At 47.2% G+C, this 13,328-nt stretch overlaps 1 protein-coding gene across 1 annotated transcript in view; it reads left to right on the forward strand.

Moving 5' to 3' along the window:
- The first annotated feature begins 775 nt into the window (after window positions 1–775).
- Window positions 776–13,328, forward strand: part of LOC120999342 (heme-binding protein 2-like) — a 33,512-nt gene continuing 20,959 nt past the window's right edge. Inside the window, exon 1 of the mRNA XM_040430210.1 lies at window positions 776–1,081. Within this exon, the coding sequence (XP_040286144.1) occupies window positions 776–1,081 (306 nt within the window). The remainder of the gene's footprint in view (window positions 1,082–13,328) is intronic.

Raw genomic sequence — 13,328 nt, forward strand, 5'->3', positions numbered from 1 at the left:
TCAGAAGGTCCTGCACCATAAGAGAAGCCATGAGCCTTCTAGGTCTTCTCTCGTCTTGCATACCCTCGGTACCCTGGAGTCAGTCGCACTTCCGGATCCTCCAAGCCTGGATTCTCAGAATCTGAAACAGGCAGCAGAGCTCCCTGAATCACAGGGTGTCCATCCCTCTACTAGTGAAGACCTCCCTTGACTGGTGGATGAACTCTAACAACCTCTACTTGGGAGTTCCCTGGGAGAAGGCTCCTTACATTCAGATCCTGACGGACGCAAGCGAAAAAGGATGGGGAGCGAAGGTGGGAGATCATTACTTTCAGGGTACCTAGCCGCCAACAACTCATTCTCAATCCTCCAACTTCAGAGAGCTGGAGGCGGTTTGGGAGTCATTAAAGGCGGCGGAAGATCTCCAAGGCCTACACGTAAAAGTCCTGTCTGACAACATGACTACAGTAGTGTACCTTTCTCATCAAGGTGGGACAAAATCAGGAAAACTGATGTACATATCAGAAATTTTTTTCAATTGGACAGAGTTCCATGTAAAGTCCATCTCTGCGATTCACCTGAAGGGGGCTCTGAACATAGAGGCAGACTACCTCTGTTGGAAACTAATAGACCACACCGAAAGGTCTCTGAATCAGGTCGTTTTTCAAATGCTGATAGACAGATAGGGCACCACTCAAATAGATCTGTTCGCCTCAAGAGAAAATGCGAAGGTATCAACATTTTGCTCCCTAAGTCCACGGGACAATCCTTGGGCGCTGAATGCATTCACGATGCAATGGAATTGGAACCTTTGCTACGCATTTACTCCACTGCCTCTAATTCCCAAAATAATCCAGAAGCTCAGCCAAGAAGATACAACTCTGATCCTAACAGCCCCTTTCTGGCCGAAGAGAAGTTGGTTCCCTTCTCTGAAAAACCTCTCTGTAGAAAGCCCGTGGCCTCTTCCACCCAGGAAGGATCTCCTTCATCGGGAACCAATCCTACACCACAACCCGAACTTCCTACAATTGGCAGCCTGGATCCTGAGGTCCAGATGCTAAAATCTCAGGGTCTCTCCGATCGAGTAATATCCACTCTGAAGGTGAGTAGAAAGGTCACCTATTCTATGTACTTAAAAATTTGGAAAAGGTTTTGTTCCTGGATCGGGAGTCCAGTCCCCAATTCTGAACCTGCTAACAATCAAAAAATCTTAGTTTCTCCAGCAAGGTCTTGAACTAGGTCTTAGACCTTCCACCCTTAAAGTACAGATCTCAGCCCTGGTTTGCTTCTTCGACCGAGACCTAGCTAACCACTGCTGGATCAGAAGATTCATGAAAGCAGCCTCACGCCTCCATCCTTCTCTAAAGACTCGTATCCCTACTTGGGACCTAAATGTTGTACTTACAGGCCTGACACTCGCCCCTTTTGAACCTATACTCGATTGTTCTATTAAACATCTATCTTTAAAGACCGCTTTCCTCATAGCCATTACATCCGCAAGGAGGCTGGGCGAGATACAAGCCTTGTCCATACGGGAACCATATCTCCGTATTACTGATGATAGAATCATACTCAGATTAGACCCAGGCTTTCTCCCTAAAATTGTATCTGATTCCCATCGTAACCAGGAAATAATATTACCTTCCTTCTGTAACAATCCCTCTAACAGTAAAGAATCCACCTTTCATTCCCTAGATGTTAGGCGCTCAGTTTTAAGGTATCTCGAGGTTACGAAAGATTTCCGGAGATCCGATAACCTTCTAGTCCTTTTCTCAGGTAAGAGTAAAGGTTTGAAGTCCTCCAAGTCCTCTCTAGCTCAATGCATTAGGGACACCATCTCCCTTTGTTATGTGATCCAGAGTCTTCCCTGCCCCTCCAACCTAAAAGCCCATTCGACTAGAGCCATGTCTTCCCCTCAGGCTGAAAGGGCCGGGGCTTCTTTAGAGGACCTCTGCAAAGCTGCTACATGATCCAGCATACATACCTTTATGAGACCCTATAGACTAGACTTTTCTAGTAGCACAGACTTGTCTTTTGGACGTAAAGTCCTTCAGTCAGTTGCTCCCCCCTAGTTCTATAATTTTGTATATCTCCTTGTGGGCCGTCGCGGTGATAAGGTGGAAAGCCGGAATTAGACTTACCAGTAATTCAGTTTCCACGCCGGCACATATATTCCCTACCCTAATTTTTTTTTTTTTTTTGGAGGTTATGAATTAATATCCTCTTAAGTTATTATCTATCCACCACTTTTTATGTCTCTGTAATTTTGGACACACGGGGAGGGGGGGGGGGGGATTTAAACCCTCTCTGTGTTCCTGCCCCTACAGATTTCAGGGGTCAATCTCCTTGTGGGCAGTTGTGGTGATTTCGTGGAAACTAAATTACCGGTAAGTCTAATTCCGGATTTTTGGATGAAACCCATAAAAATGGTGCCCAGTGCCATTTTAGTATGAATATTGGTGGGGAAAACCATGAGGAAGAGTAACACATGACACGGGGAGAAAGCGGAAGGGCTTGCCCTGATTGGCTCAGACTGACAGCCAATCAGGGGCACAGTTGAGGAAGGTCCTTTGCTTACAGCAACATTCTGAAGGAGATTTAACAAAACTGGTGTAAAGAGAAACTGGCTCAGTTGCCCACAGCAATCAGATTTCACCTTTCATTTTTCTGAGCTCCTTTCAAATAAAGGTGGAATGACTGGTTGCTATGAGCAACTAAGCCAGTTTTCCTTTACACCCGTTTTGATAAATTCTGAGGGAGTGAAGGGCTGTCACTTGTGTGCAGGTAGCTAGTTCTGCAATACAAAACGCTTTTTTTTTTTGTGTGTATACACTGATGCAGTGAGGTTTGGTCTGAAAAAACAGGTATTTTCCTCCCAGCATGTGCTGCTGGGCTGATTTACAGCCAGTTGAGGTCAAATACCGGACTGGATTTTAAGTGCCGGTCCGGATTCTGGCAGTACCTGGCTGTCCTTAAATAGGCAGATGGGCTCAAAAGCGAGGTCTCTGTGTTGGGATCTGGGAGCCTTGTGTCTGGATGAAGGATTGCTACCTGTTTAGCGTGAAAACAGGTTGGTGCTGCTATTAGCAAGGAATCTTTGAGGCAGAATTGCCGCTTGGTGTTAATTACCACCAACACCGCAAGGTGACTTTTTCCTTGTTTATGATTGCTTGTTTTGTCACTTGCCTAAAGTCACTTGCCTAAAGTCTGTGTACTCTGTATCCTGCCAGCCACGCTCCATTGATGCCCGTTTATTTGGGTGCCACCCTGCAGTGACCGGGGATCCTCCTCCTCATCATCATCCTCCTCATCTTCCAAAACTGTGCCCTAGCTGGACAGTTAGGTACCTGGCCACTGTTGGTGCATCAACCACCCTCGGAGCCACCTGTGGCTGACTGGCCTGATAACCGTTGGAATGATCCATGTTCCTACTTCTCTTCTTCCTGTGCCACATCCTCATCCATCAGCACCTGAAGCGTTTTTTTTAAAAGGAGACATAGAAGTGGTATAGTAAGGCTGATGAAGGTGTGATCACCGCTGGCCATGTTGGTGGAGTACTCGAAGCAGCGCAAAACGGCACACAAGTCCCGAATGAAGGCCCACTCGTAGGTGAAATGTTGCTGTTACGCAGAGCGACTCAACCGTGCGTGCTGCAGCTGAAACTCCACTGCCACCTTCTGTTGCTCACACAGTCTCTCCAGCATGTGCAAGGTGGAGTTCAACCTTGTGGGGAAGTCGCATATGAGGCAGTGAGCGGGAAGGCCAAAGGTACGCTGCAGCGCAGACAGGCGAGCAGCAGCAGGGTGAGAACGCTGAAAACGCACACAGATGGCCCTCACTTTCTGCAGCAGTGCTGACATATCTGGGTAATTCTTGAGGAACCTCTGCACCAAATTCAGCATATGCGCCAGGCAAGGGATGTGCATCAAACTGGCTAGCCTCAGAGCTGCTACGAGATTTCGCCCGTTGTCGCACACCACCAGTCCTGGCTTGAGGCTCAGCAGCATCAACCACTCATTGGACTATACTTCCATGCCCGCCCACAGCTCCTGCGCAGTGTGGGGTCTTTCCCCCAAACATATGAGTTTTAGAACACCCTGCTGTCGTTCCCCCCTGGGTGTGCTGAAGTTGGTGGTGCATGTGTTGCGTTGACGTGATGAGGAGGCGGTAGAGGAGGAACCGGAGTAGGAAGTGGAGTTTGAGAAACGTCCAGCAATCCTCGGTGGTGGTAGGATGCACGCCAAACCGCTGTTTGCCTCAGGCCCAGCCGTCACTACATTTACTCAGTGGGCAGTTAGGGAGATATAACGTCCCTGCCCTTACTTACTGGTCCACATGTCTGTGGTTATGTGGAACGACGTACCGTGGGACAGCTGCCGTCATTACATTTTTAAAACTGTCTATCTCCACCAGACGGAATGGCAGCATTTCAAAGGCCAGCAGTTTTTAAAATGCTGGCATTCAGGGCCAGGGCTCGTGTGTGGGTAGACGGGTACTTGCTCTTTCTCTCAAGTGTTTGTAGGATGGACAACTGAACGCTTCCATGGGACAGTGTGGACATGCTGGGTGACTGTGGTGGTGGCGGCGTGGCTGCCACATCGCCTGTCTGCGGTGCCCCTGTGGCTCTGTAGGGGGAGGAAGAGGCCGATACCAACAAAAGAGGGAACAGGAGGAGCGTCTGATCTTTCCTGGTTCTTGAGGTGTCTACTCCACTGCAGCTCGTGCTTTGCGGTTAGATGCCGGATCATGAAGGTGGTAATCAGGTTGAGAACATTTAGGCCTCGCTTCAGGCTCTGACTGCACAGTGTGCAAACCACCAGTGTCTTGTCGTCAGCACACTGCCTGAAGAACTGCCACGCCAGGGAACTCCTTTGCGCTGGCTTTGGTGTGCTATGTCTCTTGGTGTGTTGAGAAGTAGCAGGCGTACTGGCTGGGGGCTGACCACTCTGCTTTTGCACCCTGCTCCCTCTTTTGCTGTGCGGCTGGAGCTGCATGACCCCCTCCTCTTCCTCTGAACTCCACGCGTCACTGGCATGACCTGGATGCCATGTGAGGTCTAGGACCTCATCATCCTCCACATCATCTTCCACCCATTCTTCACCCCTGCCCTCCTGGCCGATTTGGACACTACAGAAAGCCCCAGAAGTTGACAAATGTGTTTCATCCTCAGAGAGGTGCTGCGTGGTTCTCCCACGTCCTCATCCTCAAACATAAGTGGTTGGGCACACAATCTCTGTCACTTCTGGGGCAGGGCTAGGTGGATAGCCCACGAAAACCCAGCCAGCAGAGTCATTAAAAAGCATAGGTGACTGCAGCGTACTCAAGTTGTGTGTAGAAATGTGTTCCTGGGTGTAGTAGTGCAATAGACACTAACCTGAGACGGCTGACTCTCTGCATAGGCAGGTGATGGTAGGAAAATGTTCGTGACGCCAGTGCCAATTAAACGGTGGCACGCCGTTTGCTGATAGCAGGAATAACTGAGGAACCACGTGATGTTAAAACAAAACTCCATTTTTAGTAGTTTCCATATAGAGACATTAACGGAAGCACAGTTCCTTTGCATACAGTTGATTTTTCAATACGGTCGATGCAGGCAATACAGATTAAGCAAGGTGACTTCAGAGTGTGAAACACACAGGACTTGCAGTACAGGAGCTTGCACTCTATCTCTGACTGATCCTGGAACATAGCAAATCTTCTCCAAGGCCCAATACCTTAACTCTGGCGTATATCCTTGGTTTTAACTTTATAAAGTACCTCCTCTGTTATCTTGAGTACCTCTTGCTTCTCTGCGCTTTGCCTCTGTCTCCCTCTCAGCTTCCTCAGGCTCTAGAAGTTTCTGAACAGTGGTCTTCCTGCTTCTGCATATATATATATATTCAGGAGGGGAACCTTCTCCTTGGATTCGGAACCCGGTTACAGGGACTGCAATACCCTCTCCTGGTCCGCAGGCTTCCGGCCTGGACTTGTCTCTGACATAGTCTAAGCTCCAGCTTCAGACTACAGGCTGTAGCTTTAGACAGACACTTAGACTAGACTCCCCTTTCTTCCCTGACTGGGCCTTATATAAACTAGGGCTCTCTAGCTCCCTCTAGTGACTAGAAGCTGGAATGACACCCCTAGCAGGCCTGTACATGCAAGTGTCACAGTAACAGGGAAATACATAGCATTGCATTACATGACAATTTATAAAAATGACATATACCAACTTCCCCATAATTAAGGAGGGACGACAGCACACCAAGTGACCCTTTTGTAGTGACGGGCATTACAGTCCCCGTACACTACATACCCCACTGCTTTAACCCCTTAAGGACACAGCCTTTTTACACCTTAGGACCAGGCCATTTTTTGCAAATCTGACCAGAGTCCCTTTAAGTGCTGATAACTTTAAAACGCTTTGACTTATCCAGGCCGTTCTGAGATTGTTTTTTCGTCACATATTGTACTTCATGACACTGGTAAAATGAAGTAAAAAAAATTATTTTTTTTGCACCAAAAAATACCTATTTTAACAAAAATTTGGAAAAATTTGCAAATTTCAAAGTTTCAGTTTCTCTACTTCTGTAATACATAGTAATACCCCCAAAAATTGTGATGACTTTACATTCCCCATATGTCTACTTCATGTTTGAATTGTTTTGGGAATGATATTTTATTTTTTGGGGATGTTATAAGGCTTAGAAATTTAGAAGCAAATCTTGAAATTTTTCAGAAATTTACAAAAACTAAATTTTTAGGGACCAGTTCAGGTCTGAAGTCACTTTGCGAGGCTTACATAATAGAAACCACCCAAAAATGACCCCATCTAAGAAACTACACCCCTCATTTTTTTGTCTAATTTTTCATTTTAACCCATTTTTTCCACTAACAAATCAAGGGTTAACAGCCAAACAAGACTGGATCTTTATTGCCCTGACTCTGCCGTTTACAGAAACACCCAATATGTGGCCGTAAACTACTGTACGGCCACACAGCGGGGCGTAGAGTGAAAGGTGCGCCGTATGGTTTTTGGAAGGCTGATTTTTATGGACTGGTTTATTTACACCATGTCCCATTTGAAGCCCCCCTGATGCACCCTTAGAGGAGAAACTCCCTAAAAGTGACCCCATCTAAGAAACTACACCCCTCAAGGTATTCAAAACTGATTTTACATACATCGTTTACCCTTTAGGTGTTGCACAGGAGTTATTGGCAAATGGCGATGAAATTTGAGAATTTCATTTTTTTGCCTAATTTTCCATTTTAACCCATTTTTTCCACTAACAAAGCAAGGGTTAACAGCCAAACAAGACTGTATCTTTATTGCCCTGACTCTGCTGTTTACAGAAACACCCCATATGTGGCCGTAAACTACTGTACGGGCACACAGCGGGGCGTAGAGTGAAAGGTGCGCCGTTTGGTTTTTGGAGGGCTGATTTTGCTGGACTGTTTTTTTGGCACCATGTCCCATTTGAAGCCCCCCTGATGCACCCCTAGAGGAGAAACTCCATAAAAGTGACCCCATCTAAGAAACTACACCCCTCAAGGTATTCAAAACTGATTTTACAAACTTTGTTAACCCTTTAGGTGTTGCACAAGATTTAATGGAAAATAGAGATACAATTTCAAAATGTCAATTTTTTGGCAGATTTTCCATTTTAATATTTTTTTTCCAGTTACAAAGCAAGGGTTAACAGCCAAACAAAACTCATTATTTATGGCCCTGATTCTGTAGTTTACAGAAACACCCCATATGTGGTCGTAAACTGCTGTACGGGCACACGGCAGGGCGCAGAAGGAAAGGAACGCCATACGGTTTTTGGAAGGCAGATTTTGCTGGACAGTTTTTTTTTTACACCATGTCCCATTTGAAGCCCCCCTGATGCACCCCTAGAGTAGAAACTCCAAAAAAGTGACCCCATTTTAGAAACTACGGGATAGGGTGGCAGTTTTGTTGGTACTAGTTTAGGGTACATATGATTTTTGGTTGCTCTATATTACACTTTTTGTGCGGCAAGGTAACAAGAAATAGATTTTTTGGCACGTTTTTATTTTTTGTTATTTACAACATTCATCTGACAGGTTAGATCATGTGGTAATTTTATAGAGCAGGTTGTCACGGACGCGGCGATACCTAATATGTATACAATTTTTTTTATTTATGTAAGTTTTACACAATGATTTCATTTTTAAAACAAAAAAAATGTTTTAGTGTCTGCATAGTCTAAGAGCCATAGTTTTTTCAGTTTTTGGGCGATTATCTTAAGTAGGGTCTCATTTTTTGCGGGATGAAATGACGGTTTGATTGGCATCTATTTTGGGGTGCATATGACTTTTTGATTGCTTGCTATTACACTTTTTGTGAAGTAAGATGACAAAAAATGGCTTTTTTTACACCGTTTTTATTTAAATTTTTTTACGGTGGTCATCTGAGGGGTTAGATCATGTGATATTTTTATAGAGCCGGTCGATACGGACGCGGCGATACCTAATATGTATACTTTTTTTTTATTCATGTAAGTTTTACACAATGATTTCATTTTTGAAACAAAAAAAATCATGTTTTAGTGTTTCCATAGTCTAAGAGCCATAGTTTTTTCAGTTTTTGGGCGATTATCTTGGGTAGGGTATGATTTTTGCGGGATGAGATGACGGTTTGATTGGTACTATTTTGGCGTACATGCGACTTTTTTGATCACTTTTATTACCTTTTTTGGGAAGTAAGGTGGGCAAAATTTCAATTTCATCATAGTTTTTTATTTTTTATTTTTATGGCGTTCACCGTTCGGGTAAAGCAACATAACCGTTTTATAGATCAGGTCGTTACGGACGCGGCGATACCAAACATGTGTAGGGAATTTTATTTTTTTCATTTTTAATCAGTGATAAATGTGTTTTTTGATTTTTACTTTTTTTTTCACTTTTTTTAACTTTTTTTTTGACCCAGACCCACTTGGTTCTTGAAGATCCAGTGGGTCTGATGTCTGTATAATACAGTACAGAACAATATATATTGTACTGTACTGTATTTTACTTACACTGAACAGATCTATGCTTTTAGCATAGATCTGTTCAGCACCATGGACAGCAGGACGCCTGAGAGGCGTCCTGTTGCCATGGGAACCTTCCCCGTCTGCTCAGAACTGCGCAGACGGGGAAGGGTAAGCACAGGGCTGAGGGGGGCTCTCTGGGGGCTCTCTCCCTCTCCCATCGGGGGGCTGCAAAGGCACAGCAGCCCCCCGATGGGAGAGGGAGGGAGCTCCCTGCGCTGTTAACCTTTTCCATACAGCGGTCCGTACGGACCGCTGTATGGAAAGGGTTAACGGCTGACATCGCATCGCAGATGTCAGCCGTTTATACCAGGGTGCCAGCAATGTGCTGGCACCCTGGTATACCCACTAGAAACCAACGATTATACAAGGGGAGGCGGGCGGGGGATCGCGATCCCGCCTGCCGCACCGCCCGCCGCCCGCAACCCTCCCCCTGCACCTCCCACCGGGCTAAAATCACTCGGGGGGTGCAGGGGGAGGGATACAGATCTATTTTAGAAATACTAAAGTTTCTGATCCCCGCGGTCAGGGACCGCAGGGATCAGAAACTGCAGAAATCGCAGCAAACCGCAGGTCTGAATTGACCTGCGGTTTGCCGCGATCGCCGACATGGGGGGGTCACGGGACCCCCCCCGCGCATTTAGCCTAGGTGCCTGCTCGATGATTTGAGCAGGCACCGGGTTCCGATCACTGCCGGCCGGGCGGCAGTGATCGGAACAACACATGACGTACAGGTACGTCATGTGTCCTTAAGTACCAGGACATCATGACGTACCGGTACGTCATGTGTCCTTAAGAGGTTAAGCTGAGTACGACCTCGTACTCCATCATGGGTCGCCCAACTGGAATCTCTACCTGAAACAGAAAAAAGAGACATGCAGGCATACATACATGTAATTCATCTGCATTTACATTCATATCAGGTCCAATTGGCAAAGATGAAGGGTGGTGACAAGGGGCGTCGTTCTCTTCTCTTCATGATAGTAAATGGAACTGGGGCGCTGACCTGGCACAGCGTAACATTATAACCAGGATAGTCCATGACAATGAATAAGTCCATAATAGAACAGCACAATAGATAAAACAGTATAAAAGTTTTTGGAGGCTCAAAGAACAAACATGAGTCCGTACCCAGGTTATTTTCCTAATAAATCACAGAGGCTCTCATGCGGTGGAGTCCATCTCTGGGCACATTTCCTTTTAAAAGAGCAAAAATCTCAGAGGCTCAGGTTCTTTTGAGTCTGTCTCCGGGCACGGTTCCTTAGTATGAAGTTGCACAATAAAATTGTAGAATATAAAACAAGTGCTGTAATACCCCTGATCAACCTGAAAAGGGGGTGAAGGGTAAAAGATGCAACTAAGGAACAGGCACAACTTGGCGTGGGGGTAGCAAAAGCAGGCAGGAGGTCCTGGAAACAAACTTGGCTTTGTTGACTTTAATACTTCAGTGGTCAACACCTACCACTGAGCCGTGGATAAACTGGCAGCAGCAACAAACAACCAGGAACATAGGACTCCTGTCCTGGAAGGGTTAATACCCTCATTCATTGATGAAATAAATCAAAAGGCCTAGCAGGCTGGTTTACAGAGGCATATCATAATCACTTGACCCTGCTGGCAAATATGGCCTGTAGTAGTCCTCTACAGGAGGATGGGCCCACATAACGGTGTTAGGGGGCAGCTGCAGAGTAAAGGGGCCCCTAATAGGTATTGGCCCCATGGGCCTAGGGGTAAACCCTTGGGTGGACCGTACCGGTCCCGGCATGATAATGGTGGGATGGATTGGAGTGGATACCGCCGCCGCAAGCGGTCGGGTGGGCTCTGTGCAGCAATTCACAGCAACAGGGGGTCTTCTTTGGGGTACTGGCGGAGCGGTGGCAGCAGAAGGTACTCTACGGGTGGTGACAGGCACCCTTACCTCGTCCTCCTTTGGCGGCGTCTGGATCCTGGCGGTCGCGATCTTGCGCAGCTCCCGCAACTTCTCTTCCAGCCGGACAATCTGCTCACCGATGCTCTCCGTGTCAGAGTCGCGGGCATCTGCTGGCGCCGCCGGCGCAGGTACAGTCACCGATGGCGCGGACTCGGCCTCTGCAGGTTCTGGTGATGCATCGGGTCTCCGACCCCTCCGGATGTTCTCAAAGGTATTTCGAAGTCCCTTTAGATTTTCCATCTCTTGCATGGTCTTCTCCCGACGAGGCAGCTCGGGGGAAGGGTAAGGGCTCACCCATTTTTCCAACACGGTTGGCTGCCAGAAGACGTTAGGCCTAATGAAGGAGCTCCGCTCCTGGAAGGCGTGATGGGCCGGCTCTGGAGAGCGTTCCGGTTCCCGCTCGCAGCCAGAGTAGTCTTCTTTTTCTGCCTCCCAGTCTTCAGGTTCTCGCTTGGGACGGGTCACGGCAGTGGCATAAGGGCCTCTCAGGCTCTCGGCAGGGGTGAACTCCACTTCCTCTCCCTCGCGGAGGCTGTGCTGATAGGAAGGGAGGTAGTCTCTCTTGACAGACCTTCTATTAACATATAAGTCTCTGCCAGTCAGGTAATCCTGTATGAACCCGTAGCCACGGGTTTTGTCAAAGGACACCACCACTCCCTTTCTCCTTTCCAGGCGGGGTTGGGTGTTGGTGTGTCGTTCATGAATTGTCTTGGTCAACTCTTCATAGTAGATCTTGGTCTTGGTATTTCGCTTTATTGCGGCCTCCCGGATCTCCGCCATGAGTGAGGACCATTTGAAAGAGGGCTGAAAGAAGTCTCTCCACGAGCCATAGCAGGGCTCTGGTTCTTTCTCCCTTGGGCGGCAGGCGGGTTTCTCCGGTCCCGGAGAGTAGGCCGGTGGAGCCTCCTCTGGCTCTACACCAATATCAGACATCTCTGGTATGTCAGGCGCGGACGCTGCAGCAACGCTCTGTTCACTTTCCAACATGCTCGATCCTTGTCTGGAGAGCGATAGGGTCGCGTCAACTAAATCAGCCAGCTCCTACCCTCGCACTGGGAGGCCGCCCCCCAGGTATTCCAGTATATGGAAGGCGGTGTCCATGCTGGCAGACATGCAAATGTCCAGATAAGCAGTGGCGCCTGACCTTGAACTCCTTCCCGCTATTTCCTCAGAAAGGCGCCAATTTTTCCCGCCTTTTCGGGATGAAGATGACGCAGCAGTTATTTCAGTAGCCTCAGCGGCCATCTTTAGCAAAACGCTGTCCATTCACTGACAGCAAGCAGGATTGTAAAAAGTCCACAAAACCACACTCCAAGGTGGCGTTTTTCTTCCTCTTGATAGCGCAACACTGTACAGCGCTTTTTGGAGGTTTTAGGCACACTTTGGGTAGGATTTTCAGTCCACAAAGTCCACTTTAAATAAACAGGTAATTTGTCACTTTGGTCACAGGGCAACTGTATAAGGCACAAAGTTCACGCTTCTTGCACTATAAAGCGTGCGTATCCTGTTCGTGACGCCAAAAGAGAGGTGCAGCGTACTCAAGTTGTGTGTAGAAATGTGTTCCTGGGTGTAGTAGTGCAATAGACACTAACCTGAGACGGCTGACTCTCTGCATAGGCAGGTGATGGTAGGAAAATGTTCGTGACGCCAGTGCCAATTAAACGGTGGCACGCCGTTTGCTGATAGCAGGAATAACTGAGGAACCACGTGATGTTAAAACAAAACTCCAACTTTAGTAGTTTCCATATAGAGACATTAACGGAAGCACAGTTCCTTTCGCATACAGTTGATTTTTCAATACGGTCGATGCAGGCAATACAGATTAAGCAAGGTGACTTCAGAGTGTGAAACACACAGGACTTGCAGTACAGGAGCTTGCACTCTATCTCTGACTGATCCTGGAACATAGCAAATCTTCTCCAAGGCCCAATACCTTAACTCTGGCGTATATCCTTGGTTTTAACTTTATAAAGTACCTCCTCTGTTATCTTGAGTACCTCTTGCTTCTCTGCGCTTTGCCTCTGTCTCCCTCTCAGCTTCCTCAGGCTCTAGAAGTTTCTGAACAGTGGTCTTCCTGCTTCTGCATATATATATATTCAGGAGGGGAACCTTCTCCTTGGATTCGGAACCCGGTTACAGGGACTGCAATACCCTCTCCTGGTCCGCAGGCTTCCGGCCTGGACTTGTCTCTGACATAGTCTAAGCTCCAGCTTCAGACTACAGGCTGTAGCTTTAGACAGACACTTAGACTAGACTCCCCTTTCTTCCCTGACTGGGCCTTATATAAACTAGGGCTCTCTAGCTCCCTCTAGTGACTAGAAGCTGGAATGACACCCCTAGCAGGCCTGTACATGCAAGTGTCACAGTAACAGGGAAATACATAGCAT

Source organism: Bufo bufo, chromosome 4 (assembly GCF_905171765.1).
Source record: "Bufo bufo chromosome 4, aBufBuf1.1, whole genome shotgun sequence".
In the NCBI taxonomy this organism is placed as follows: domain Eukaryota; kingdom Metazoa; phylum Chordata; class Amphibia; order Anura; family Bufonidae; genus Bufo; species Bufo bufo.